This window comes from Vanellus vanellus (genome assembly GCF_965231255.1).
Source record: "Vanellus vanellus genome assembly, chromosome: 4".
In the NCBI taxonomy this organism is placed as follows: domain Eukaryota; kingdom Metazoa; phylum Chordata; class Aves; order Charadriiformes; family Charadriidae; genus Vanellus; species Vanellus vanellus.
The window spans coordinates 45,107,624-45,134,083 of NC_138909.1; the positions used below are offsets into that span (position 1 = coordinate 45,107,624).

General features: G+C 46.6%; 1 protein-coding gene across 1 annotated transcript in view; it reads right to left on the reverse strand.

The window, feature by feature from the left end:
- The window catches only part of SFXN5 (sideroflexin 5), a 102,796-nt gene extending 84,840 nt beyond the window's left edge, over positions 1-17,956 (reverse strand). The window contains exons 1-2 of the mRNA XM_082482362.1: positions 17,885-17,956; positions 5,751-5,819 (exon numbers count right to left, since the gene is read on the reverse strand). Of these exons, the coding sequence (XP_082338488.1) occupies positions 5,751-5,819; positions 17,885-17,941 (126 nt within the window). The 5' untranslated portion in view covers positions 17,942-17,956. The remainder of the gene's footprint in view (positions 1-5,750; positions 5,820-17,884) is intronic.
- Between the last annotated feature and the right edge of the window lie 8,504 nt (positions 17,957-26,460).

Consider the following 26,460-nt stretch of genomic DNA (forward strand, 5'->3'; position numbering starts at 1 on the left):
ATAACCTGTTCTGCCCTGACTCGGGCCAACAATTCTCTACAACTACCTGAAAGGAGGTTGTAGAGGCAGGCGTTGGTCTCTTCTCACAAGTTACAACCAATAAGACAAGAGGAAATGACATCAAGTTGCGCCAGGAGAGGTTTAGGTTAGACATTAGGAAAAACTTCTACACTGAAAAGGTTATCAAAGACTGGAACAGGCTGCCCAGAGAAGTGGTTGAATCACCATCCTTGGATGTATTTAAAAGCCATCCAGATATGGTGCTCAGGGACATGGTTTAGAAGCGGGCCTGGTGGAGTTAGGTAACAGTTGGACTTGATGATCTTAAAAGGTCTTTTCCAGCCATAACGATTCTATGATTCTATAATTTTAACAGGCATTGACTCAGAAGGTCATTCCCTGGAATACATTTGCAGGACTACATCAGCAGAACATTTCAGTCTCTGGAGAAAGAGTTGCTGAAGAATCACCTTATTAGGGGCTCCTCCAAAGAAAGGAAAAGAAAGAATAAAATCAGATTTGCCAGCAGAACAGTAGCCCACATCATACTGAGCTGATGGTCACCTCTAGGCATCCTTCCTTGGCACCCGAGTCCCTCACAGCCATCACGCCAGCACCCTGGTGGGATAGAGGACAATCGCATTGGGTCCCACAGACGACTACACACATATACATGCATCAGACACCTCCTTGGAGCACGTGAGCTCTTGTACTGATTTTTCACCTTGTCCTCCTTGCTCAAGGGCGCACTGTTTCTGCCTCAAAGATCTGTGCCTTGTCTTATGTTGGATCTCAACTACACATGGCTTAGAGCTGCCTCCAGAAACCCATATGTGCACATACAGACCGTAATAACAGTCATTATGCCAGTAGCACTACAACATGACTGTTACAGAATCAACAGAAAACAAGTCAAGTTTTGCATTCAAGGCTTTTAAGAGAAAATCCACTGATGGGACAGGGCACACTGAAACAGTTTGCATCTCCCTCTGCTCATAAAGGGCTTGTATCAGGCTTTTGAGGCTGCATTAGCCCAGTGATGATCCACTGTGTACATGTGAGATTCACTGGTTTCAGGTTCGTACCAACGATTACTTACTGGCACATGATCCAAACCAAGAGTCTTCTGGCCACCGGTACCACAAATTTGATGTGGGATACAGAAATCCAGCTGTGCTCTGCCGTCAGCAACTCAACAGTTTCCGATTTTGTCTCACTACTCTACGGATGATACATACGGCAGACTTGACTCCAGCTGGCCCTATTGTATTGGATCTACAGTGACAGACAACAGGAGCCAGAAACTTTTTGTTCAAGTAGAGCCAGCAGATGTGACACTGAATAAACACAGACAGTCAATCTGCTGAGTAAGAAGGTATCGTTCATATAAATAACATACATCTAATCCTGCTTCCATTTTAAACCCAAATATGGGAATGCAAGATGCTCAGCGCTCTGTAGATTTATGCTTTGAACAATAAGATAGAGCAAAAGCAGATAACACACAGCCCCTTTGAGCTCAGTTTAATTCTTATTTCACTTTTCCTTTGAATTATTGTCAGATCACCACTTTCTCCATGAAGAGCTTCCCACAGAGCGTTAACAGTCTGTCCAGACTAATGTCAGATGGGATAAGTTAGACTTATAAAAATATCTGCTGGTCCCTACTGCTTCTCCCAATGGACCTTAATTACAGAGCAATTAAAAGTATTATTCCAATCATTTTAACCTCACACATTTTGAAAATAGGCATTACACCCACTGAGGGGTTTCTCATGGTCTCAGCAACAGGACTTCGTGGGTTTGACCTCTGAAATGACACATTTCCTGCTTATTGGAAAAGTTTGCAAATTTGCAGCTGCCAAAAAAATTATTTCATTAGAAAGTCAGTAATTATATGAATTAGCACACAAGAAAACCTGCCCTTTAGAAGTTACATGCAATATTGACACAAGGACAGTGCCTTATTTCAATACCTTATGCACTCAGAAAGCAAGTAAAATCAGTAGATAAGTTTGATACAGATAATTATTCTACCAGAACCCACTAAACATAAAACTGGAGCAACTGGCTTCCAACTGCCTCTGTCACATGCCTCACACAAGCACACGCTTTCTTTCTGAGACATTACAGACTGCAAAGTATGGCTACAACATAATCCAGTACTCAGTATGCATCCCTTGAGAATTAATGCTTAAGAACCTCTAAAAGAGAAGGAAGTTTTTAATTGTGTTAAGAATTTGCTTTATTGAAAAAAATAAATGAGTAAGAGAGGACTGTTACTGAGACTAATTATACTTGATATCACTGTGCTTGGCTTCCCCCACTCAGAGGGATCACTTCATCCTTCCTCAAAATACAGCCACCAGTAGGATGCAATGATGTAACACACAGGAATTATAAAAAAGGATGTAGAAAAAAAAATATTATTACATTTCCCAGCACTTTCCATGGGATTAACCTCCATTCTCATTACATTCATTTATCTACTTTTTTTTTTTTATTATTTGCTAGAGAGCTCCTCCAAGACAAACAGCAATTTATTTGTTCCCCAAGAACCCCGGGCCTGAAAGATGCAGCCATCTGTCAGCGGGAAAGAGCTCTCTGTAAACGGCTGCTTTCTCATCAAACCCTTTCTAGATCTTAATTTGTCACCTAAATTATCAAATGAAACCAAACAGCCTTTAGCTACACATATATAGAAAGTATTTTAAAGCACAAGATCAGATACACAGAGAACAGCAAGTAGGTCACTCAACAAAGCACTTTTACGCTCTGAGAAGTGCTTCCCGTGACCTCAGGTGTTCATATCTCTTACCAGGAGACTTCTCTAGGGAAAGAGAGCTCATGTAGACTTTATGAAATGCACAGCAGAAGGTCTACTGAAGCATCATTATGTATAATTCAAATTCCCAAAGAAAATGGACAGAGGGTATTTCCTTCCTTGGACAGCCACCAAACCATTCCTGAAGACCATGAAGTTCAGACCTATTCTTATTAGACCCTACAGAAGGAGACCAAACTTCCCCCTTTTGTTGAGGTTCAGTTTGGGGTCCAGAACTGCTTGAGGCACTCAGACCTTGACAGCTGTCTCCAGGATAAAAATAAGCCGCTCTGATTTTGCTCTTCCCCCTCCGAGGTGTCACCTTCTTAGGAGAACTTTATCAAAAGCTGTCTGGAAAAATTGTTACACCAGCTGACCACTCTGTATCCCCAACCTTACCAACCTCTTCAAAAAACTTCTAACAATCTGAAAAGAGGACAACGGGAAGGTAGAAAAGCATGTGGCTGAGCTACAGCAGGGAACATCTCAAAGTTCAGAGCAGGTACCCAATTCACACATAGCTTACCCAAAAGTCTAGACATCCTCTATGTTCAATGGAGCATGACAAGTAAGGTAACTGCCCTCAAGGGTAGAAGATATCCAGCTCTTTAAAACATAAGAAAGAAATTCACAAAGGACGGAAAAAGTGAACCTTTCAGGAACCCAAAATACCTGTTCTGGAACCAGAATTGCTTACTGCTGGAGGTAACAAAATGGGTAGACAGAATTACAGGTTTTGGATACCCAGTGAAACCAGACTGAGTTATAGGGCTCAATTTAAATTGTTTCATTATACTACCACAACCATAGTGTGAAAGTGCTTACCTCATCCCAAATGTGAGCAAAGTTCATTCTCCTTAAACCTGTTTTGTAACTGCAAAAACTAAAATTGCTAACTCAATCAAGTTCACTAATAGCCCCCCACTTTGGAGATACACAAGAAGTAGGTTTGAGAAGTCTGCCTTTTTTCTGTATTAATACCATTGTAAAAAACAATAGTTTGGTCTTGCATTATGCACAGTGGGTTACCCTGCTTAAAAAAATAAACTACTTGTATACACATGCTATAGGCCTAAATAGAGATTTGAGAAAGGTGAGGATTATTATTAGAACATGGAAACATTCCCAAAGGAAGAGAAATTTTAAACAGAACTAGATGGATGATCACCACCCAACAGACTTTTCCTCCAAAAAGAGGAAAACAAAACAAGCTGAAGCATAACACACACCCCCCCCCCATTCCCCTCCCAAAGTTGAAGAGAATCACCTGTTTCTTTTTTCCTACCACAAGAAGTTCTCTTCCAAGTGACCTCAACTCAAGGCCGCCCAGTGTAACTGCCTGGAGCCCAGGACCTGTGTTTACCTTCAAATATCCAAAGCACATCCTGTCCCAGACATCGTGCCCCAGAGCAGTAGGCTGGAAAGCGCACACCCTTATGGAAATCTACCAAATACCAACTCTGCAAAGCTTTCTAGTGCAAATTAGCCTGATTAGAGAGGGGTGTTTCAATGTTTGTCTGGATCCATATATTTCTGAGCCTCAGTTTCCTCACTGTCTTTAGGCATTTAATTAGCATTCTCAGTGCATGACAAAAACGGCCAAAGACAGCCTCCCTTGTCCCCCTGTCCTTGTCCTTGCTCTTACCTGCTAAGGTAAGAAGAGCACCAAGCCTTTAATGGGTAGTATAGTTTTTATTCTGCATACATGCTTACATTCTCTTTAAATAGCAGCTTTAGCACCTGCAAAGTGTACTACATCCTCAGGTAATATTGTGACTTCCACTCCCTTTTATTGTAACACAATGATGGCTAACAGTCTCTTTGGAATTGTGATGTACTTTTGCTAGCAGGTTACGTCTCCAGGCTGAGCTCTGTATCATGGTTGCTGGCTTTTGAAAATTGATCTCAAACTTGATCTGAAACTGTGCTTTTACATGAGAAAGTATAATCTTCAATGTGATGGTGTAAGAACAGCTGCTTTATTGTCTGCTGTTCTCTTGGGCACACATCCAAAAGGTGCTCAAAATGAACAACATGATACATCTTATGTTTTTGAAAAAATCTAGTTGATTTAGAAAGAAAAGATTATTTAAAGTTGCATCAAGTCTTCCCCCCGCCCCCGCCCCCCCCCATCACAGTGTGTAAGGAACTGGACTCGGTTCACCACTAGCTACAGTAAGCAGTTCCATTCCCTGTATTTTCAGAATTGTTTGCACATATGTTTTCATCTTACACTACTCCACCTCAAAATAAAGTTAAAAAGAGAAAATAAAAAAGAAAAAGGAAAAGGTAGCTACCCTTCACTGAAAGCAAAATCCTAAGTTTTCCGGCCAACAGGTAGAATTTAAGATGATCAATAAAAATACTTCTTAGAAAGGATTCCCCACAACTATTAGTTCAATATTTTATGAAAGTGGGGAAATGCAGTAATGCTGGACAACACTAAATGAAACATAGATGGGCCAGAAACCCAAAAGCCTGTTACAAACAGGGTAATAACTATGGAAAAACTACAACCCCTCGCTCAGAAAAGGTCTTCTTGAGTGCAGCCACTGAAAAACTGCGGCGCATTTCCTCCACAAAGCATTAATATTTGCTCCCTCATCTACTCATCTGCATTTTCCTTGCACGAATTTTCTTTCCAAGAAGAAGGCATCACTGGCAAGTTTGAATGAAACCAGTTCAGGGTCTCACCAGTTACTAGAGGGAGATGCGAGACTGACAGATGTGGATTCACTGATGTCCAATATAGAGCGAGTTTCTGCTACGGATTTAACAAAGCTCAGTTAGGCAATCAATCAACTGTGAGACACAAATCCACTGGAAACCCGGCTTCATTACTTCGGCTGTTCACAGAAGAAATTGTTTTTAATCCAAACCTGTCTAATAAAGAGTACTTTCAGAAAACAAGGTGCGTATACATTACCTCAGTAACGAAGAGAGTGCGCGGATCAATGATGTCCAAGAAGTGTCTGAATCTGCCATAAAATGAAGTCTGAAAGACAGGAAAAAAACAAAATGTGTTCAGTTAGAAATTGCCTTTCACCTGCTGCAGAGAAAGGTTTTATTTCCCCTGCAAACTAAGTAGCAACTAAAAAGAAATAATATAGAAGCTATTCACTGGTAATTTGTTATAGAAAGCCTGAAAGGACCCTGCTAATAGCGTTGCTATTAACAGGATACCAATATAGATGCTCCAATAAAGGGATATTATGAAGCTGCTAAAACATCCTTTACTTTTTCCCCAAAATTCCTGGGGGATGTCTCAAGCCACAAAAACCCAACAGTGCCACTCTAGACCTCCCATGCCAAGCGATGCTGTCGAAGGAATTCCCAGCCTGCAATGTCTTTAATACCGTCCCTATGTTGTTTGTCCTCATTCCCATCTCACTAGCACCCATCTCACAGGACCAGCAGCACCACAGGGTCCCTGATTTGGGGGAGAGACCAGTATGAAGAAACTCCTGCACCCACACACTGCTGGAAAAAGAGGTATGTGAAATTGTATTTTCAAATGCTCTAAAGAGTTTAAAGTCTCAACAAGGGACCAAGTAGTTTTCTCCTTGATGAGAAGAATGAGAAAGGTAAAAGATGAGACAAAGTACAAACCCAGTTTTATATCTTACATTTACTGCAGAATTGTTCAGGCAATAAACCAGGGCTGAGTTTCATTGTGCCAGTCCCTACACAAACACAGAACAGAAGATGGGCTGTGAACCTTAATGTATGCATAAGAAACCATAACTTTATGGTTTGGGCCTGTTCTTAGTTGCACATTTGGAAAAATCCAATCTAGATGTGCATGCATAGACATAACGCTGTGCAAAACCTGGTGAAGATGCCTTTGTCGGGAGCAGCAAAAGTGTCTAAAGGACAAGAAAGGGATCCAGAGAGCTGGGTACAGAGCCTGAAAGAAAGCAGAAGGTGTCTGTGAAACAGGCTGGAGACATCATGGGCAGCTCCAAAGGAAAGGACAGCAGTTTTGACTCAGTATTCAGGTGGGAGGGAGAAAAAAAAAGAAAAAAAATTTAGGCAAGCCCAAAGCACCGGACCATGAAATATTGATATATTAAGAGCACTTGGGATACTTGTACATCATTACTCAAACATCGGTCTGCATTCTTTTATCAGGATGCAGATGTAGGCCAAGAGCCAGAGCTGCCTTAGTGCAGCCTCAACTCTCATCTGAACATCGGCAAGGCCAAAAGGATATGGGGCAGCCTGGTCCCGCGGCTGCTCTTTCTCCCATGGCTTCTCCCCAGCAGAATTTTTACCAGGAATATGCAGCCCATTGCAGATACAGAAAGGACACAGATCACAGACCTCCAGCTGCTCTTGAATATTGGGACCCCTTTGCCCTGGATGCTTTACAGCCACGTGCCAGCAAATCTCTTTTTGCATTTGTAATGCAGAAGCATGCTATAAATAAAGGGCTGGAATATAGATAAAGCAGCAAGAATGGCATTTAATCACAGCCTGGCATAATTTTATGAAACATGCTGGTTCTCCTCTGCTGAATCCATCGAGCACAGAGAAATACCAATAATATTGCCCACTTATTCAGGCAGAAATTCCTCTCTAATGGCAGTTTCCAGCAACACCGCTGTCCACCACCTTACATTGCAACACCCCGTTCTCAGCTGCTTACAAGACTCTCTGCTGTTATTTTTCCATGTTCTGCACTAAAAAAAGAAAAACCCACAACTAAACAAAATAGCTTCACATAACTTCAGAAAAAAAGCCCAGTGGTTTTTAATTAGCATTGATTTAATTAACACTAATTCTGGTGCTTTCTAGCTTTTGCGAGCTTGACATTTTGCTGCCTTACTTTTATTTCCAATATAAAGATCTCTGCAGATGCCACTGTCCTCTACATCACTACTGCCCGATGCTTGCCAGTGGTGCAGTGGTGCAGGGAGTGACATGACTAACACATGACTCACTTGGTCCCTCATCACGTTATCCTGAGTGCTCCCACGTACCATCGTCCCTCTCCCGCTGCCCATCCTTCTGCACTTGCTCAACACCAAACAGCCGTAAGAGAATTCTGAGCAGTTCTGAGTACATGGTTTAAACAAGAACAGAAGGGGAAGATTTTTAAATTTGTGGCCTCGACTTTTCCACTGCCATTATCATTGTGATATGCATTTCACAGTGAAAAAAAAAAAAAATTAAATAGAATTAAATACAACATCAGTATTTTACACCCGCTTTACAAATGTATAAAGCACAAGGAAGGGGGAATGAGACCGTAAGTTCAAGTGTGCATGATTTAAATGTTATTTTAGAAGTACGGATTTAAATTTGCAAAGCTGCAGAGGCTCTCAGGAAGCCAGTCCTGTATCCCAGGGTTGCTGTTTGGTTGTTTCGGGTACAGTACTGGTCTCCTGCCCTGATCTTTGCCTGGTGCAACCTCAGCAACACCCAGCTAAGGGCACATTTCAGCAGCTCAGACCCATCCTGCCACAATCCCGTTCCCACCCCCACTCCTCCTCTCCTGCCCTGTGCCAGTGCTAATGCTCACCCAATGCTGCAACCGTCTGATTGGGGAGCTAAGAGCGCTAAAAGTCTAATCCTTAAATGAGGGATTTGTTTTCAGGTGGTGGTGTTGCCTGAACCCATTCCTTTTGTGGTCAGACAAGCCCCAGGGCAAGGGCCGGACCATTCAAGCATGGTCAGGACAACAGCCCTGACTCAGGCTCCCATGGAACTACACAGTAAGGTCCAGAGCAAAAAAATAAAAATAAAAAAGCCAACTCTATCATGCAGAGCTGCTGACCATTTCTCCAAATGTTTATGGCCAACATTCGTATCTTTAAGTACACATACACACAGAACCAACCAGAAACGCTGCAACCCAGTAAGGGAAGAAGTGCTTTTAAGTTTCATGAGGCTGGAAAAGATCTGTATGAAGAAGTCTTGGGGCTTTCTGAAGGCTTTCTCCAAGAAGCAAAATTGCTTTATCCTCCTAGCCTTCTTCCAGGAAAAATAAAAGTTTGAATATACAGGCTAAGCTAGGAACCAAACACATACAAGCAGCAGACACTGTGCTATGGGCTTGCTAGGAGACGATGGCCAAAGTGTGCCTTATGGTATCTGAGAAAAGGACTTCATGGTGCAAGGTCACCTAGGACCAATTACTTGTCTGCCAGCAGACAGGACTATTTCAGTGCTCACTTCTTCCATCCCGACTTTTAAAAAAGGGAAATTAATTACCCTCTTGCTACTGCTACTTCAAAGAATGGACAACAAGAATGCACACGTACTTCTTCCCTAGGCTGAAACACATGGCAGAAGCCAGTTCTCAGGAACATCTCTGACCATCAGGGATGCACACAGACTAGGCAGGGAGACAGGGGAGCGAGGATGGACTCAAGCCCACAAGGCAGGCAGCAAGACCCAACTCATCAGCTGTGGTTTCTACTTTCTTTTTGCATTACCATGAGCCTCTAAAATGCGATTACATAAACATGCTTTTCCTTGTTACCTTTATGAGCCACCTGGAAGTGAAAAACCCCTCTTTAAAGTCTCCCACAAAGGGGATTCTGATGCTCAACCACCACCCAACCTTTCCAGCAGAAGGACTATTGTCACCCTGAGGCTCAATCTCCATCATGGCAATTGAAGGCAAAGTCTGCCTGCTGTCTTTCCCAGATCCCAAGAAACAGGATGAGCTGCAGTCCCATGGTGGTGAGTTATCCTTTAATGCATCCTGATCAGGTCGGCACGCTCACAGGTCAGCTTAACATCCCTCATCACCACCATGGGACAGCAGAAGACAAGCCACTAAGAAACTTCTTGCTCTGCTGCCTGTAGTCCAAGTTTCTTCAAATGAGGCAGGTGCATTAAACCTCATTCACTCCCACATCCAGGCCAAGATTTTAAGGAGAGCAGCTTCGTTAATCAAGCAACTGGAAAAAAAACAAAACAAAACAAACAAACAAAAAAAAAAAAAAACCAAAAAAAACCCCACAACAACAAAAAAACACCCAACCAAAAAACTCCAATATTCTAATTGGTAAAGAAGCACTTTCCCCATCCTGCTTCTCCCCCTCATGCACACACGAGCTGGGCTTGCTTGCGATCAAAAAACCCAGGGGCAAAGCAGCAAATAAATCTCAGCCTTGGACAGTGAAGAGCAACATCAAAGCGAGATGAGTGGCAGAGTGGGATGGATGGAAGGCCCCAGTTCACATCTAAAACATCTCAAAGTCAATTCACGGTGCCATGGCTTATTTCAAGAAAAAGAAAAAAAAAAAGTAGAGAAGTATGAGTTTGAACAAGTTTTGGTTGGTTGTTGTTTTTTGGGGTTTTTTTTTTTGTTTGTTTTGTTTTTTAAACTGTGATGAATGAGAACCTTATTTTTTTCACAACAAAAGCACTCTTTCTGTGGTCTCTCTGAGAACCACATAAAATGGAACCAAATTCAAACCAAGAGCAAAGTTGTCTGCTTGAGCGCACATCCAAACATCATCACTGCTTCTTTCACCGCTCAGCCCTCCCAAGCAGCAGTGTATTTACCACGACTGTACAGCCCCTGCCTGAGCAAAAAATATCCATTCTTTTTACAGCTGTCCAGCCATGGAACTTTGCGTTTTTCCTTTTCAGGTGACTATGGAAAGCTGCTTCACTGCCAGACCTTGCTGGTTGCCTTCCCATCATCCAGGTCAGTTCCTGAATTAAATCACATCCAACTGTTGCACCTCAACTGCAACTCAAGTCGCCTTCATGAACATAACCACAAAACTGAACTCACAGAACAGGTCAGGGCTTTGCTCTTCAATCCTGATTCAAATACTTTCCTGCAAATACCAATAGTCAAAATACAACAGACGCTGTTTTGCAGACTGACCACATACAAGAAGCCTTCAGGAAGGGCTTCTTGGCCCTAACAAACTAAAAAAATTGGTTCCCGAAGAGTTGTCTCAACTCAGAGACTACCTGAACACCTTTATATACTGACATTTTACACTCTTCACTTGCACTTGGGCTTCACTGAGCACTGCAATGCTTTGTGTGATGGGAGTATTGTATTTAACTGTGAATAATAGTGATTAAAAATAAATAAAAACATAACAAAATTATTTCAGCTTAAAATACATTTAACTCCCAAATTATTTTCCAACACTAGATGAATCCATTGCACATTACTGGTTGTCTTTGCTGCACTCCAAAGCACCAGGTAAAGAAAGCCAAGTGAATGAGCAGACACTGATCTGACCTTCTCGGTTTTCTCACAGGACCTTTTGGCTCTGCTAAGAGGAATGGAATAGCCCCTATGAAGAAGCTGATTTAAAAGCATTGGAAGAAATAAATTCAGAAACATGTAAGAGACACTTTTCTTATTCCTTTCTCTTTTTTATCAAAAAAAGCTATTCAGAATTTGGTGTTAACCTAGATCAGACCAGACACTGCCACATCATACTGGGGTTTCTACAGCAAAGAGAGACACCTCATTGACAGCCCCCAGCCTCAGGAAAACAAAAGACTGAACTCAGGTGAAGCACAATATTGCAGTTTCTAGTTTTTATACTTTTCTTCTGTAACTGCTTGAAGTTCTGCCATCGCTAACAAGCATTTACTTCTCTGGGCTATGACTGCTTTCTTTTTAAGCTCTGTTAGAGGGCTTTAGGATACACGAAGCAGCTGGTGCTCTTGTACATAACAGAATTATCTCAGCAAAATGGTGCTAAAACAAACTCCTGGGGTGCAGGACAACCAGGAAAAGGCCAGGCATCATGGCAAGTAATTGCCCACGGTCCATATTGTAAGCGCTTATACTTGGAGAACCACTTTCTGCAGGTCATCATGATGGAGCACCCTGTTATTCCTGCAACTCCAACGGCCAAGGCACTGCTCAGCCCTTCTCCTGCCAGCTACTGCCGTGTCCCAGGCTCTGGCAAACATATGCTCATTCATTATTACAAAGTCTAAGAAGAGAGAGAGTTTGATTTTATTTGCCTTCTAAATGCCATTTCAGTGCTAAGACAGCGTTATTCCCTGTTGTAGCATGTCTTCTTTTGCTGTACATCATACATGAACTGCTTTCTTTTCCCATACCTCCTTCTGACCCTTTCTCTACCGTTCCATGCCCATTATCCCCTAGTAAGGGGAAAACAAGGTATTTCCACCACCTCTGAGGTTTGAACTGGACACACCAACTCTGCAAACCAATAGTTGTTAGGACAAGCGAATGGGATGAGAGGATCAAGCCGCAGAGCACAGGAACAGCCAGGCACTGTTCAGTGCACCAGCAAAAGCACACTGCAGTCAACCAAACCCAGATTTAAGTGAGAGTTCAGGTTGGTTCCTTTATAACAGGATCATTTCCAGCTCTGGCTGTCAGACTCATGCAAGGGATGGAGCTTGCAAGACGCCCATAAGTTTGACCTTCAGCTCCCAAATATCCATCCGTGGTCTTTTTTGCCATTTTATTCCTGTAACATCTGTTGTAGTAAACAGTTATCTGGGAAAAAAAAAAATGAATAACACAAATTTCCTGTGATTAATCGTGGCTATTTTGGGACCACTTCTCACCAGCCTGCAAGCATGATGAAGTTCTGCGAAGCGGCTAGGAATATTAATTCCCTTACATGGTACAGCAGTTCATAGTGACCACCGGAGCACGTTACAGATCCAGCTCATTTAAGTGGCTGTGCTGCGACTCATGCAAGATTCAGCTGACTCTGAGATAAGAACTAGAAGGAAACTACTCCTTGCAGGCTCAAGAAATTTGAAGGGCAGCCAGAGACAGGGTAAGTGACCATAAGCAAGCACTTGTTTATCACCTTAAAGAGGGCAGGTATTCCTCAAAATTGTATACTGGGCAGTCCTAGGAAGAACAGAAGATATGCACAACTTTACCAATTTAATTACAGTGTAATTTTAAAAAGGATTTAATTAATCCAGAGCAAAAGACATGCAAGCTTGGGTTTGGGTTTTTTTGAGCTAAAAAAAAAAAAAAAAAAAAACGAAAAAAAAAATCAGGCTTACGTCAGCTTTAAATTAACTAGGAAGAGATATAAGCTAGAACAAACAAAATTAAGAAAATTCAAGCCACTGAGCAGTGGGACTCTGGCAAGGTACAGCTGGACACCAGAGCTGTGTAGTTGCACACACACTTGTGGTCCAGCCCATTACAAGTTTAGGCTAAAGCTACAGACTCTCAACCCTTTGGTATTTTCAAATTGACTTTACAATATTAAACAGCCAAGAGTGCGTATAGGAGTAGCTCCTGCATCTCAGTAACTTCAGGTACCTGCAGTGACAGGTCTGCTCACGAACACATTTGGGACGTGACATGGAAACCTTTGACAGGCATTACATGGAGTAGTAGGGGTTTACATCTTGTAGCACAAGACACAAACAAACTCCCTGTTTAAAATCCAGTCCTGGCTGATAGAGATGTAAAAAAGCCAACGGATGGCTTTTTTGGCAGGTTTTGTGAAGTTAACAGATAAACATCCAACCCAGAGGTGTCTGTATTTCCTCTTCTCCTCTGCAATTCATCTTTAAGCATGTGTTTGCAGGACCCAATAGATTGCATAGGATAAACAGGGTCAGCCTTGTCTTCAGGGCTGAGAAAGCCACGTTTGGCGACAGCAAACACCATTTAGCATATGCCAACCTCTTCTTAAGCAGCCTGTACACGCTGGGCTGGACCTGCACATATACAAGAGTTAAAGCAGTTATGAACAAACCTTAAACACCCCTCTGCAGCCTTTTAAGAAAATCCCTTCTCCATAATGATGGCCCTTTAGAAGACAGACGTTTCATTCACTTTTTTAAAGTGGAAAATAACATTACACTGAGCAGCATGAGGAGAAACTTCTCTGTTAACGTTATGATACAGCTCTGGTTCCTCCCGCTGCCTGTACCAGGCGTTCAGCCCTGGTATGCAAGCAGCAAGCACATTAAGCTCCTGAGAGGCATATCTAATCAACAGCGCCTTTATCTGTGCCTTATTGCAAGAGTTATCCTGGACACAGGAGGCACACGGTTTTGCTAAGGGAGGGTAATAAACATCGGTTGTGCTTTAAATTTACCAGATTAAAGAATACGAAGAACAGGAAATAATGATTTTTAGCACTAATGTCCTTATAAGACGTTTCTGAGATTAGCATGTGTTGAGTTCCAACATTTAAAATATCTGCAAGGTCAAGCTCTGACAACAGGATATCTCTAATGATGCTGTTAATATCACAGTCATAGAAATGGCATATTTGGCCAACATAATAAAACATCCTAAGCACATCATGTACTCCATGACCATACATACACACTGAGCTCTTCAAGGGATAAAATATGTTTACAGTTCTGGTTCAGGTTTATTCCCCTTTATTTCCGTCTACTTCCCCTGAAGGATCAAAGATCTGTGACCTGGGGTTTTTTTTTGTATTATTTCCTTCTTAGCAAAGAGGACAAGGCATGCTCATGAATTCTGCTTGTTGAGATGACCACCCTTGACTTCAGCTGGGAAGTTAGCTCACTTCTTGTTCACTTTGCCCTGTGCTTGCAGTCCTCCCTCACTAGCGAAGACAACCTTGTGTTACTTTTTAGTGGGCTGACCCCAGTAAAAGCACCAGAGTTTAACTGGCACTATCTTCCTCCAGCAGTTAACACCCCTGGTTAGAAATCAGCTGCATCCACACCTTTAGATCCTTGCTGAAAAGGTTTCCTCAGCTCTTCTGACAGAAGAAAATTTAAAAAAAGCATTTAAAAAAAGCATTTATTTTGCCCAGGGTAAATGCCTGGGCTAGAGGCAGAGACTCCACAGCATTGGGAACATGCATTTAGTGCTTTGGTTCTAAAAGAGGGAGCACTTAGAAAATAATTTTAGAAAAAAAAATCAAAACCAAAACAAACAACAAAACAAAAACAACAAAACAAAAACCAGGAGTATGATTAACAAATTAGAACTACTTGTCAGAAAATTAAGTTCTTATCACACATTCTCAAGCCTAACGTCCTCATTTCTTCTTTAGCGAAAAATAGCCTGCTTCCATTGGGAGGTAGAGGCTCTTTCCAGCAAAGAAACAAACGAAAAAAAAAAAAAGAGGTGACTCGACAGAACACCGCTTGCCCGAAGATCAAGAAAAACAAGTGAATTGCAAAACAAGGAAGGGGAAAAGAAGAAGTTAATAACCTCCAGAGGTAGTGCTGGGGATGGATGTCTCCTGCCTGCTGTCCTAAATTCTGCTCAGCCACTTTCTGGGGGCTCTGGGTCACAGTGGGGAAAGGAAACTAACATGTTTCCTCTGAACCAAATCCCCAGGCAGCCGAGTTTGCTCTCCAAGGTTTTTGTTCTTAACACACAACTTTTCCTTGTTTTCCTCCACAGGGACAAAGATGCTTAGCACAGCTCCCTGCATCTCTCCCAGCCCCAGTTTTAGTCAAATCTTCCCTTAAAAAGCTCCAGACCTGCTCTCAGCCAGTGTTTCAGAGGAAAAGTAAAGGCTGTCATCACTCAGGGCTACCTCTAGAATTTAAACAACCCCCCCAAGCTTCACTAATCCTTTCCAAACAAGTAAGGCATCCTTTGTCAGCTGGACCACTAAAGCTGAGATCTTATAAACAGATAAAACCCTGCAACAGGCCACTAAAACAATGGCAAAGGCAGAGAGCGTCAGGGAAACGCACTGAACAGCTGATAGAAAAGGATTGTGGTGTTTAAGGTCTGCCAATCCCTCAGGCTCACGTAGGCATTTCTCCCCAGCACTGCAGACTGAAGTTTGGCCACAAACACCAAGGTCAAGATGGGGGAAATAACCATAACTGTCTGACCCAGAGATGAAGGACCTCAGCTCTGCCAGGTCCTGTGATGGGAACAGGCACAGGGCTGCAGCACGGATGGGACAGGCTGCCGCGTCCCCAGCCTGGGCAGAGCTGACCACAGGATCCAACCGGGTGCCCTGGGCCCCAGCAATACTTGAACCTATCTTGCTCTACAACCCTACAACGCAGCCGGAACCCAGACTGGGCTGTCCAGCTGCACTTCATACATGGGCAGACAGAGCAGGAGAAAACAGGAGAATGCAGGGTTACAGCCAGCAGGACACCAGCACCACGACCCATCCTACGGCTCCCCCTGGACCTCCACACTGCTTTGCAGAAAATTTTACAGGAAAGGAATAAAACCACTAAAGAAGAAAAGGGGAATTATTTCTGATGCTCATTGTGGCCCTTCAGCAAAGCACCCCTGAAGCATCCAGTCCCAAGGGCACTTTTGCTGACAGGCAACACTCACCCCGGATCAGGGCCACAGTGGAAATGCACCCGGCTCATCTCCCAGGAGTGGCAGTGAGGAGAGAGGACATCTCCGCTCAAACACGCACACAATCATTAACATCCTGCCATACCCCTCGAAACATTTTCTAAATGTTGCTACAAGTGACAGTCGCTCCTTAATGAACAGAACGCACCGATTCTGTGCCTGACTTGCTGCCAAGTGTGCCTCGAATCATCTGTGGTGTCTAGAAGGGAGTAGCGTCTCCTCCTCCTCCTCCTCTCCTTATTAAAAAGCTCTGTCTCCCCAGCCTGAGCATCCCTTGGATCACGCAGCCGAGCAAGCTTCCCGCTTGGGGAAGTCACCCCTTCCTTGCTGTGACGGATCTGTTGCTCCAAGGAGGTCTCCCTCCCAAACATGACCTCCCAAACAGGGATAAGACAGTGGGGGAAGAGGCACATAGATCCACCACCCAAGAGCTGCCCGCACCATAGGAAACCGGCAACTGGACTTCTCAGCAACCCAAACGAGTGGCTTTGGTCAAGCCAAGCTCTGTGAGCTGCAATTAGCAAGTCAGATGGTTGGCAAATAACAGTCCCATACAGATTTTGTGTGGATGGTGGGAAGAGAGTCTCCCTGGAGATTGCCCCAGTAGTGGGAGGGGACAGACACCTATTAATGAGCAGACTCCTGCTACTCATTCTCGATTCGGTAATTGCAATGGCTCGCTCCTTGCCAGAGGGGTCTTACCCAGCTCAAGAGCGACTGAAGTAGGTTTCATGAACTTGGCCAGCTGTACCAGAAGCCTGACATGGCTCTACAAGAACGAAGAGTGGTCTTTGTCAGGCACATCACAGCAGTGATCCCGCAGACAGCTCGTGAACATAGGCCGTGGCTGTGGAAGGTGGCAGCAGGGGGGAACAGCAGCTCTCCTCACCCAGGGACAGCTGCTGTGGACCGCTGGCCTTCCCCACCGTTCCCCAGCCATCGGGTACCACGGACAGGGCGGCTCTACCGCACAGCTGCTGCTTCCTCACCTCACCTGTCGTCCCAAACAATGTTTCTCCGCAGCCACCTCAGACCCCACACACAACGCCATTTCACGGGCATCAGCCCCTGCCCGGCCTCCACCCCGACCCCACAGAGGCAGCCGAGGGCCCGCATGAGCCCACAGCACGGACAGCCCCTTGGGAGGCAGCTGAAGCGCCCACCCGGGAGCAGCCCTGGCTCCCACCCCCACCGGGACCCCGTCAGGAACCGCTCCCACCCTACGCCCAATCCTGGAGGCCCCACGTCCTCCCGGGGCAGCTCCTCACCTCCCTGCAACCTTGGGCTCACCGCCACCCCCGCTGGGCAGGGCCCAGCCCTCGCACCTACGGGGGCAGGGGGGGAAGGACGAAGCCGCGCATGTGCTGGCATCCAGGACCCCCGACCAATCTCGCCGCCCTAGACGGCGGCCCCGGGGCTCGAACCAGTGGTCTTGTAGCTTCCCGCTCCCCCCCCCCCCTCCCCCCCGAGCCACAGGGGCACGGCGGGACGCGCCAATCACCGCCCGCCGCGGGAGCCGCCGCGGGGCGGGGGGCGGCGGCTCTGAGTGACAGTCGCGCGGCCCAACGGCAGGGGGGCCGCGCACCAATCAGCGCGCCGCCCTGGGGGAGGGCGGGCGGAGAGGATAAGAGCGGGGAGAGGGGGGTCTCTCCTCAAAGGGGGGGGCGGGGGGGGGGGTAGAACAACACCGCGCGAGGGGGGGACAGCTCCCGACGCCGCTCCCTGTCTCCTGTCTCTCGTCCACCCCCCCCACCCGCCGCCCCCTCGCCCGCTGGCGGCGGCGGTACCTGCTCGAAGCGGGGCTTCCCCAGCTGGAACGGGGGATAGTCCGCCGACTCCGCCATCCCCCTTCGCGCGCCGCAAAAGCGCCACTTTAAACAGCCTCCCCCACCGCCGGGCCCGCCCCTTGCGGCGCCGCCGCGCTGATTGGCCGCAGCCCACCGCAGGCTCCCGCGCCGCACGTCGGGAGATGTAGTCCGCCTGCGCCCCGGCGCCCCACGGGAGGCGGAGCCCGAGCGGCGGGAGAGAGGGGGTGGCTGGGACAGGGCGGCCCCGCCCCTGCCAGCCAATGGGGGCGGGCACGGCGGCGCGGGGCAGCATGGGAAATGGAGTCCGCAGCGGGGCCAAGGCCCGGGGCACGACGGGAAATGTGGTTTGGCGGGAACCTGAGGGGAACCCCAGGAGGGAGCCGGGGCAGCGGGGAAGAAGGGGCGTCGGAGGGGGAGGGGTCGGAGGCGTCGGCGTCGGAGGGGTTGTGCGAGTGGGCCCCCCTGGCAGGACGGCTTCCCCTGCCCAGGCCGCCGCCAGGGCCGTGCCTTTGAGGGGAGCGTGAGGCCCCGAGAGAGCACAGCCAAAGGGTTTTGGGTAGAGCAGGGCCTCCCTACTGCTCCCTGTGCGGTGGTGGGGGCAGGGCTCTGCAAGGGCCACGCACAGCGTGTGTGACTCTCCACCCTGCCTCTGTTGCCACTTCTCCTTGTCTGTTCTTCTTTTTGTGAAATAATGGTTTAATTTAGCAACTAACAGAGGTGTCTGAGGCAACCAGCTGCGCCTGGGTGACGGAGCTCCCTTCTTCCTGCCCTAAAAACACATACACCTCATGATGCATGTTTCCAACCGCTCCATGAGGAACTCATGCCAAAATGTTCTTCCTTTTTTGAACACGAAACGCCATTTTCTCTGTGACACCAGCACAGCAGCCAGAATATGGGTGGTGATAAGAGGATGCCCAGGAACATGACATGGATAACAGGCGTTTGCCTTAATTCTGAAATTGAGCAAATAATAACACATTGAAAGGTGAAAGCCCAAAAGCTTCTGAAAAAACCCTCACATTTCAACAATTCCTTGTGGAAACACATATTCTTATTTGACGGGAGCTTAACAATTGCTACTGACCTTTAAAATACGTGATTAAAAATAAAGAATAGGAAAACTGGAAATAATAAGTTTACTCTGATGCAGACTTATTTGTCCGCTTCCTCAGCATTACGATTCGTGGAGATAAAGGCAAGGTCGTGCGAAGCTGGGGGCAGAAGGGGTGCGTACGGAGTGATCTCCAGAATCCTCTTCCCTAGATTAGTGGAATAAGAAGTGTCTGGCCCTTCAAATGCCGGTGAAATTGTTTGGAGGATTAGGATCAATTCTCCGAGGAAGAGCAAAGGGCCAGCAAATAGACTGGAGACGGGGATGAAGCGGGGAACACAGTCAGGGTACAAGAGGAAGGCTTGGTGCAGCAGAAGTAAAGGTAACAGATTACAGAGCAGATCAGAAACAGATTTTTCAGCTAAGGAGGAATTAAACAATATACCTAAAAAAAAAAAAGCAAACTTCTTTTTTGCTATGCAGGTAAAAATATGAACATCACAACGGTTTGCTGTGGGGATGGTGCTGCTCTGCTTCATGGATGTAGTGCTGATTTTTTTTTTCCCCGCTCTCTCGCCATCTGCAAAACTGATTTTGGTTTTTAGGCTAATTCACTGCTGACCCCCTTCACTGAATCTCAAATCTCCTGCAGCTTCGGGTAGGAAAGGGGAGAGAAAAGGGGCCCGGCGCAGAGCCTGACACAAGTGGGATACCTCTGGCCGTGTCCGAAGCAGTTACCCCATGGCAGCTGGCCATCCGGTGGGTGAGGGGCTCTGTGAGCTGCTGCCCAGGCAGGGAGCTTGTGCCATTCCCCGAGCCTGGCACAGTCTTGCTGCCTGGTCTCAGACCGCTCACTGCCTTACTGCCTCAGTCCCGTGGCCATGTTTTCTTGACGAGGAGTCCCATGGTGTCACTCAGGTTATGCAGGAAGGGGTGAAACGTGCTTTACCGGTGCTTTAACCTGCCGTAGGAGCAGACACTGTAACACACACACCGAGGCAGCACGCCAAAGCACACGTACCTACCTACCCCTTGCACCAGCACGAGGAAGGAGCTTCTACCAGAACAGCAAAGTGACTTTTTTTTTCATTTCTTGTTCCTTTTCCCTTAGAGATACTGTTAAAATCAAGTTGTTCCTTCTTGCGCTGCACCAACCTGCTCCCTCAGGGTCACAGGCTGCTGGCAGGCAGTGTCGCCTCTCCTCTTGCCCTCTCCCTGCCTCGTTGCGTCTGAGCATGAAAACGCGCCTCTCCCCAGGAACAGATAGATGATGAACGAAGATCTGGTCCAACAACAAGTCCTGCTTACTGGACCGTACCTACTGCTGTCCTTGTACCCTGTCCTCGGAGTTAATGGTTTGCTTACTTTAATTAACGTGGCTGCAGTGCAGACTGGGGAGCACTTGCTGCCCGCTGCCCCAGCTACGCGACCAGGGCAGGGTTTCACATGGCTCAAACCTCCTTTTGACCCCACAGCACAACCAGGGCTCTTGCAGCTACGTTTTACTGCTGCCCTTCTTATCCCTTCACTTGTGGTAACGATGTCGATTCTTATCCTGAAGAACAACGCTTCCAGTTTGCTTTCTTCTAGGGGGGGTCTAACCCTGCTTGGAGCCCTAACGCTGTCTTAAAAGGAAAAATAAAATAATTTTGATGTGACTAATGCTTTACAAGGCAACTCTTCTTTTTCTAAAGGTTTCATCCCATACTTCACAACGCAGAAAAATCTCTCCAATAAATATGGATGATTACCCAAATCCCTCCGTCTCTACACAAGGGAAATCCCCCTCCCTCCCATTACAGCTAGAGCCAGATAATTGATACAATCCCTAATGTTGACACACTAAATGTTTTGTAACAACAGAGGGGAGAGAATCTGTTTATCTAAAACCACATTTGGAGTGACATAAGACTATCACTTTTTTGGTTAAATACCAGAAAGAATATCAATTCTTTGGCTGATATCAATCTAACCAGATCCATTTAGACTGACAACTCACATTTCCCTGGTTTGGGGAAGAAGAAGGAGGGGGGGGACGGGGGAAGAGGGTGCTTCCCCAAAGCAATGACTGTTAAATCAATGCTGACGTTTCTTTCCATTTTGGTGGGGGGAGGTACAAGCGCCCCAGACATGGAGCAAGCTCATCTAGAAACCGAGGGAGATTTTGGGGTGTCTGACGGCCACCCCACATGTGACAGCTGGGTGTGGGGCTGGGCTGCCTGCTGGCTCGGGGAGAAAGTCACAGGAACATTCCTTGTCGGCTTCCATCTGTAAAGCCAGATTTTAAGAAAACTCGCGGCGGGCAGCAAAACTCAGGCTTCGAACAACAAACCCAGCCAGTTCTTCCTGCAGGACAGGAATTATTTGCATCACTCCTGAGCCTGTGCTTACGCTTTCAAGCAGGCAGAGACACCTGATATAATCATGTCCAGCAGTTTTAGCAGGACTAAGGTCTTAAAATCCTTCTTTTTTTTTTTTCCTGACTTGATGGATTCCAGTTTCCCCCCCAGCCTCCCAATGACTGCTGCTCTGCTCTACCCCCCATGCCTCGGCACTCAGGGGAACCCCATACTGGCCCAGTCATTTCAGGCCGTCTTTTTTTCGGAGGATAGTCTTTCAGAGGGTCACAGTTCACTGCCCTGATCCCACAAAGCAGCGTGCCAAACACTTCTCCCCCTCAGCCCATCCAGGCTCTCAGGGCTAACATGATCCCCCCAGACAGGTGCTGAGCTTGATAACGGCCTGCGATCCAGCTGGATGAAAAATAAACCGGGATTAGAGCTAACGAAACTCTTCTGTTGGAGCAGTAAAGTCATTTACCAAAGCTTAAGGGGAGTTAATTTTTTTGAAGGAAAAGGCATGAATGAAGAAAGAAGTGGGCCTTGAGAAGGAAAACAGCTGAGCAGTGAAACAGGTGGGTGGGATTAGGGTAGAAGAGCTGGAGGCGAAAGTCTCGGCTGGGGATCAGCCCTGTGCCAGGCTAGGTCTGCTGCACGGAGGGGGAGAAATAGAAGTTCTTTATGCCCATGGAGAGTGGGTAAAAGCTGCCTGTTCCCGCGAGCAGCAGCAGCACTGATGGAGCTGTGTGTCTTCACCAGGCATCCTGCAGCTGAACTCTCCAGTGTCTGCGATGCAATGCGAGGTCTCTCCGTTCTTCTTCCTCCAGCACCCTAGTGGGGTCTCTGTCCTCTACTCAGCTGCTGATTTTCCACAAATCCTCAGGAATGCAATAAACTTTACCCCCCCCGCTACGCAGGGGCAAAGTCAATGGTGAGCAGTATGGGAGCTGCAGGCAGATCCGATCCCGCAGGGCAGTGTGGCCACCTGAGCCACCCAAGCTCCTGCAGTTGCTCGGCACACAACACGGTTGTAAGGCACACGCGAGGAAGCTCAGAGGAGCTTATACCCCCTCGGGTGCACCAATCAACTGAGGCAGGGGCAATATTCAGAGGGGAACTCAAGGTAACCCTGCAGCACCACCGCCCACCACCCCCCACCAGCAGCCACCACATAGCAGCGGGTGCTTGGGGACCGTTAATGATGCTGGAAAAGCTGCCGGAGAAGTTGGACACCATCATCCTACTTCAGAAAATAAACAGATAAATGTCACTCACTGTCCAAGTGCTATCAGCACAGACGCTGTTGTCAATAAATCAGAAGTATCTAGGAACAGCTTGAACAACTTTTATTTTTTTTAAAGTGCTTAAAACGTAAATAACAAGCTCTTTATAAACATTAGTTGCAACTATTAAAACATGAAACACACAGAACCCACTTCCTGCGTACATAAAGTACAGGGAAATCATCAGTTCCAAAAACCCCAATGCTTATCTCTCCCATTTTGGGATGTTTTTCCACCCCATGTTTATAACACAAAACACACGTCGGTTTCTTCACAGACAAGTTGTAAGGCTTAGTCTACGTGACACTTCAGTATCCACATCCCTTCAGGTTTGTTCCAGTTTAAGGATATACCTTGGTGGTTCCTCTGGCCCATGACTCTGGGACAGAGGGCCAGTCAAGGCAAAAATAAATCACTTGGCCAGAGTTCTTTAAAAGCAAGAAACCCAGTTGTGGGCTGACAACAAAAGCAGAGCACAGCTGTGAGCAACAGCACCCTGCGGAAGACCTTGTGAAACGGCTTAAGCATGAAAAGAGAAAGACAGACCAGAAGGTAAAAATACACAGTAATTGTTATGGCTGTGTTTAAAAACGGAACCAGTGAAAAGCTGCTGCTGGCCCATTAAAACCCTTTCGTCTGCTCAGTTCAGCAGGGAGTGACATATCTCAGGGTGTTACCCTGCACACTGACCAGAAGTGCTGCTTGCCTCCCTGTTCTTGCAGATAAATCGCTAAATATGGAAATTTGAAACATGAGCAACTTGAGAACATTTCCCCCACTTCTTTTTCTCATTCCCTCCCTCCCCCACAAGAAAACACCTAGGTCCTTGAAACCATTCCCCTCTGGTAACTTAGAGGTTTTAACAAAAAATTACACAGACTCTGGCTTTAGTGCTGTTGCGTGGTGTGGCAAAGCTTGCTTGTTCTTATGCAGAGAATAAAAACTGTAGGTGGGGGGAAAAAACCCACATTTGCAGGACAGTGGGGTGGAGAAACAGAGAACAAAGACAGAAGCATCTTTAAGATGCCTTTTCCTAAGCACGAGTCCTCATTTGGAGATACCTCTGGACTTCTAAACGCTCGAGAACAGACACGAAACATCTGGGGCAGCCTTGGCTGTCATCACTGCTTGTTTGTTTCCGTAGCCCCTCCTCTCACGTGCAATGCCAAGGTACCCATGCTATAGCGGCACCTCGGCCTTTGGAGATGCTCCGCTATCACAAAGTCAAGGCGAGAACTTTTTAGCTCTGCTTGCTCCAGCCTCCTCCAAGACGGCGCAGGCTCCTGCGACGGAAGGCAGTTTGGGGACTGTGTTGCTCCGCTGCAACGGAGGCAGGTCATAGGAGGAAGCACGTATTGCTGAAAAGGCCGTACACCCGATACAGCCTGCTGTAGCTCTGAGATTAACTTGAATAGATAAAGTGCAAAACATTCAAGCTTTGGAGAAAAAAAAGGCAGAGCTCACTAAGGCAGAGGGGGGATTAGGGAGATGGTGAAACGTGATGGAAGAGGAGGGGGAGAAGGCAGGGAAGAGGGGCAGCAAGTTCCTTATAAACATTGGCACTTGTGTGTGGGGAGCACCTACAACGCCGATTGCTGATGGGGGAGAAGTCCCAGGAAGCAGCTATTTTTCAGGGAGCGGAGAGCCAGCATGGGGCCCTGGCTCTGGTGTGAGATTTTGGCTCTACGCCTCCCCCTTACTAATGCCCACCTGACATAAGCCCTCACCTCTCAGCATCCCTGCCCGGTGGTGGGGCTGCCCCTTCTCTCAGCCCTCCTTCCCATGCCACACCACTCTTCTGACACTGGACTGCTTTCTTAGCTGCCCGCAACTCCTCCCTGCTCACTTTCAGGTAAAAGGAAGAGCTTCTCCATGAGAGAGAGGCACCCAGAAAGGGAATCTAGTTCTCAGGCCATGGGATCTTTTGATAATATAGGCAGAGAGAGGTTTCTGGTACTTTCTGAAATGGGAGAAACACCTTTCCTCAGATCCTCACATCTTACACCAGAAACAGAGTTCCCACACCTGAGACACGCATAGGGAGGAAGAACATAAAGACACAGGTAGAGAAGTGCAAAACCCCAGATGACTTCCTACTAGGGGCAAAGGCAGGTAGGAATGAAAGGCTCATAGCTGGTTTCTTCCCACGTAACAAATCCTTCTCCTCATACGATGGTATATCAGCTAGATATGACCACACGTTGGCAATGACAGCAACACCAAATCTCCTTTTCTCCTGATAGCTCTTACCCCAACAGCCTGCTTCTCCAACCTGACTTCGAGCATGACCCAACACTGCTGTCTTTATCCAGCTGTATTTTGTCTTGGAACATTTGGCCTGATCTTCCCCCTGTGTCATCTCTTAATATCTCGACCTCCCACGTCACACGAGCTGCCTGTGCAGAACTCCTACCGAAGACCAAAAGCAACCTGCACACACGGATGGGAAGGCTCTGCTGTCTGCGTTTAAAAATAAACTCACCTAGTTCAGATTAGCAGGCAAACAGAAGATAAAGCTGCCCAAAACGGGTTGCATTGAACAGAGAATTGGATTTCAGAGCTTTTTTTGGTAGGGAATTGCTATTGTCCTATTGCAAAAGGCACAATTTTTCGAAGTTGTGGTATACATTGAAGCAAGTAAGGAGGAAAGGGTAAGAAGGTTTTAAAAGAATCCAGTAATTTTGGGAGATCTACAGGAAAGCAAAGATGCCTTACATGTCAAGACAGCTCAAGTCCCGCAGCAACTGACTCTCTGCCTGCATGGGACCAATCTCTAGCCAAGAACCTGGCAGAACGAGAGAGGAAGCAATATCCTTTCTATACCCTTCCACAGCATTTCCAAATCAAAAGCTGCATTGTACTCGGGTGCAACCAGGAGCATCACTTACCAGCTTCAGGCCAACATCATCTACGGTTGTTAAACCGCGTAAATCAGAGGCCTTTAGACAGTCACTCAACAGTTAGCAGCAAGAAGCATTCAACTCCCAAGAGAGCTGGCCTACAACGCCTAAGGGTGGGCCCAAGCCACCAGAGACCTGATGCTGGCACGTAGATGCAATACAGTTTGAGCGGTGTTTGGTACTAATACTGGCTTGAAGGGGGTCTGCGACGATTACTGAATTGCTAGCTTTGACAGAGAGTGTTTGATGGATGCCTGACCCAGCAGGATGTCATGCATAGAGGTGGCCAGGTGGTCAGACATCTTTTTCTGCACACAATCTTCAGTCCTGATAGCATTTTCTTGTTGCATGGAAAAAGACGATGCAAAGTCAATGGTGAGGGCAGCTAATGGAAAGCAATTCCTGGGGACGCAGGAAAAGGGGAGTGTATACTGAGTAGAAAATTCAGCTGTGGTTTATACATACAGGAGTCCCCCCTCAGGGCACACTGGTGCCAGCCAGCCCAGTGACGGGTTGGGTGGTGCGTGAGATCTCCTGCAGTACTAACGGTGCACAAACCATCACTGGCCCTTCTCCCGTATTGCAAGTTCAGTTTTGAGCTGGGTAACTGACGCAGCATCACGACTGCATGCACACAGTGAAGGAATCGACACTGCTCACAGTCAGGCAGTGACATTGACTTGAGTCCTTTACGGCCTCCAACTCCAGTGCTGTCACTTTGTGTAGCGTCTCCCATACGGTCAGGTACTGGCAGAACATGGAGCTGACTCTTCAGACAGAGACCCTTTCTTTTGGGGTACAACATATGGGGCAGGAAGGGAAAGGGGCATGCAACAGTAGCCCCTTCCACTAGCTGCCCTGCTGAGCAGGCTCAACAGACAGTAACATGCTGGTAGACCTTTACTGAGTTTAAGCATCCTCGATGTCATCAACCAGTTTAACACCGGCCATCAGCCAGGGTACACCACTTCAGAGAAGA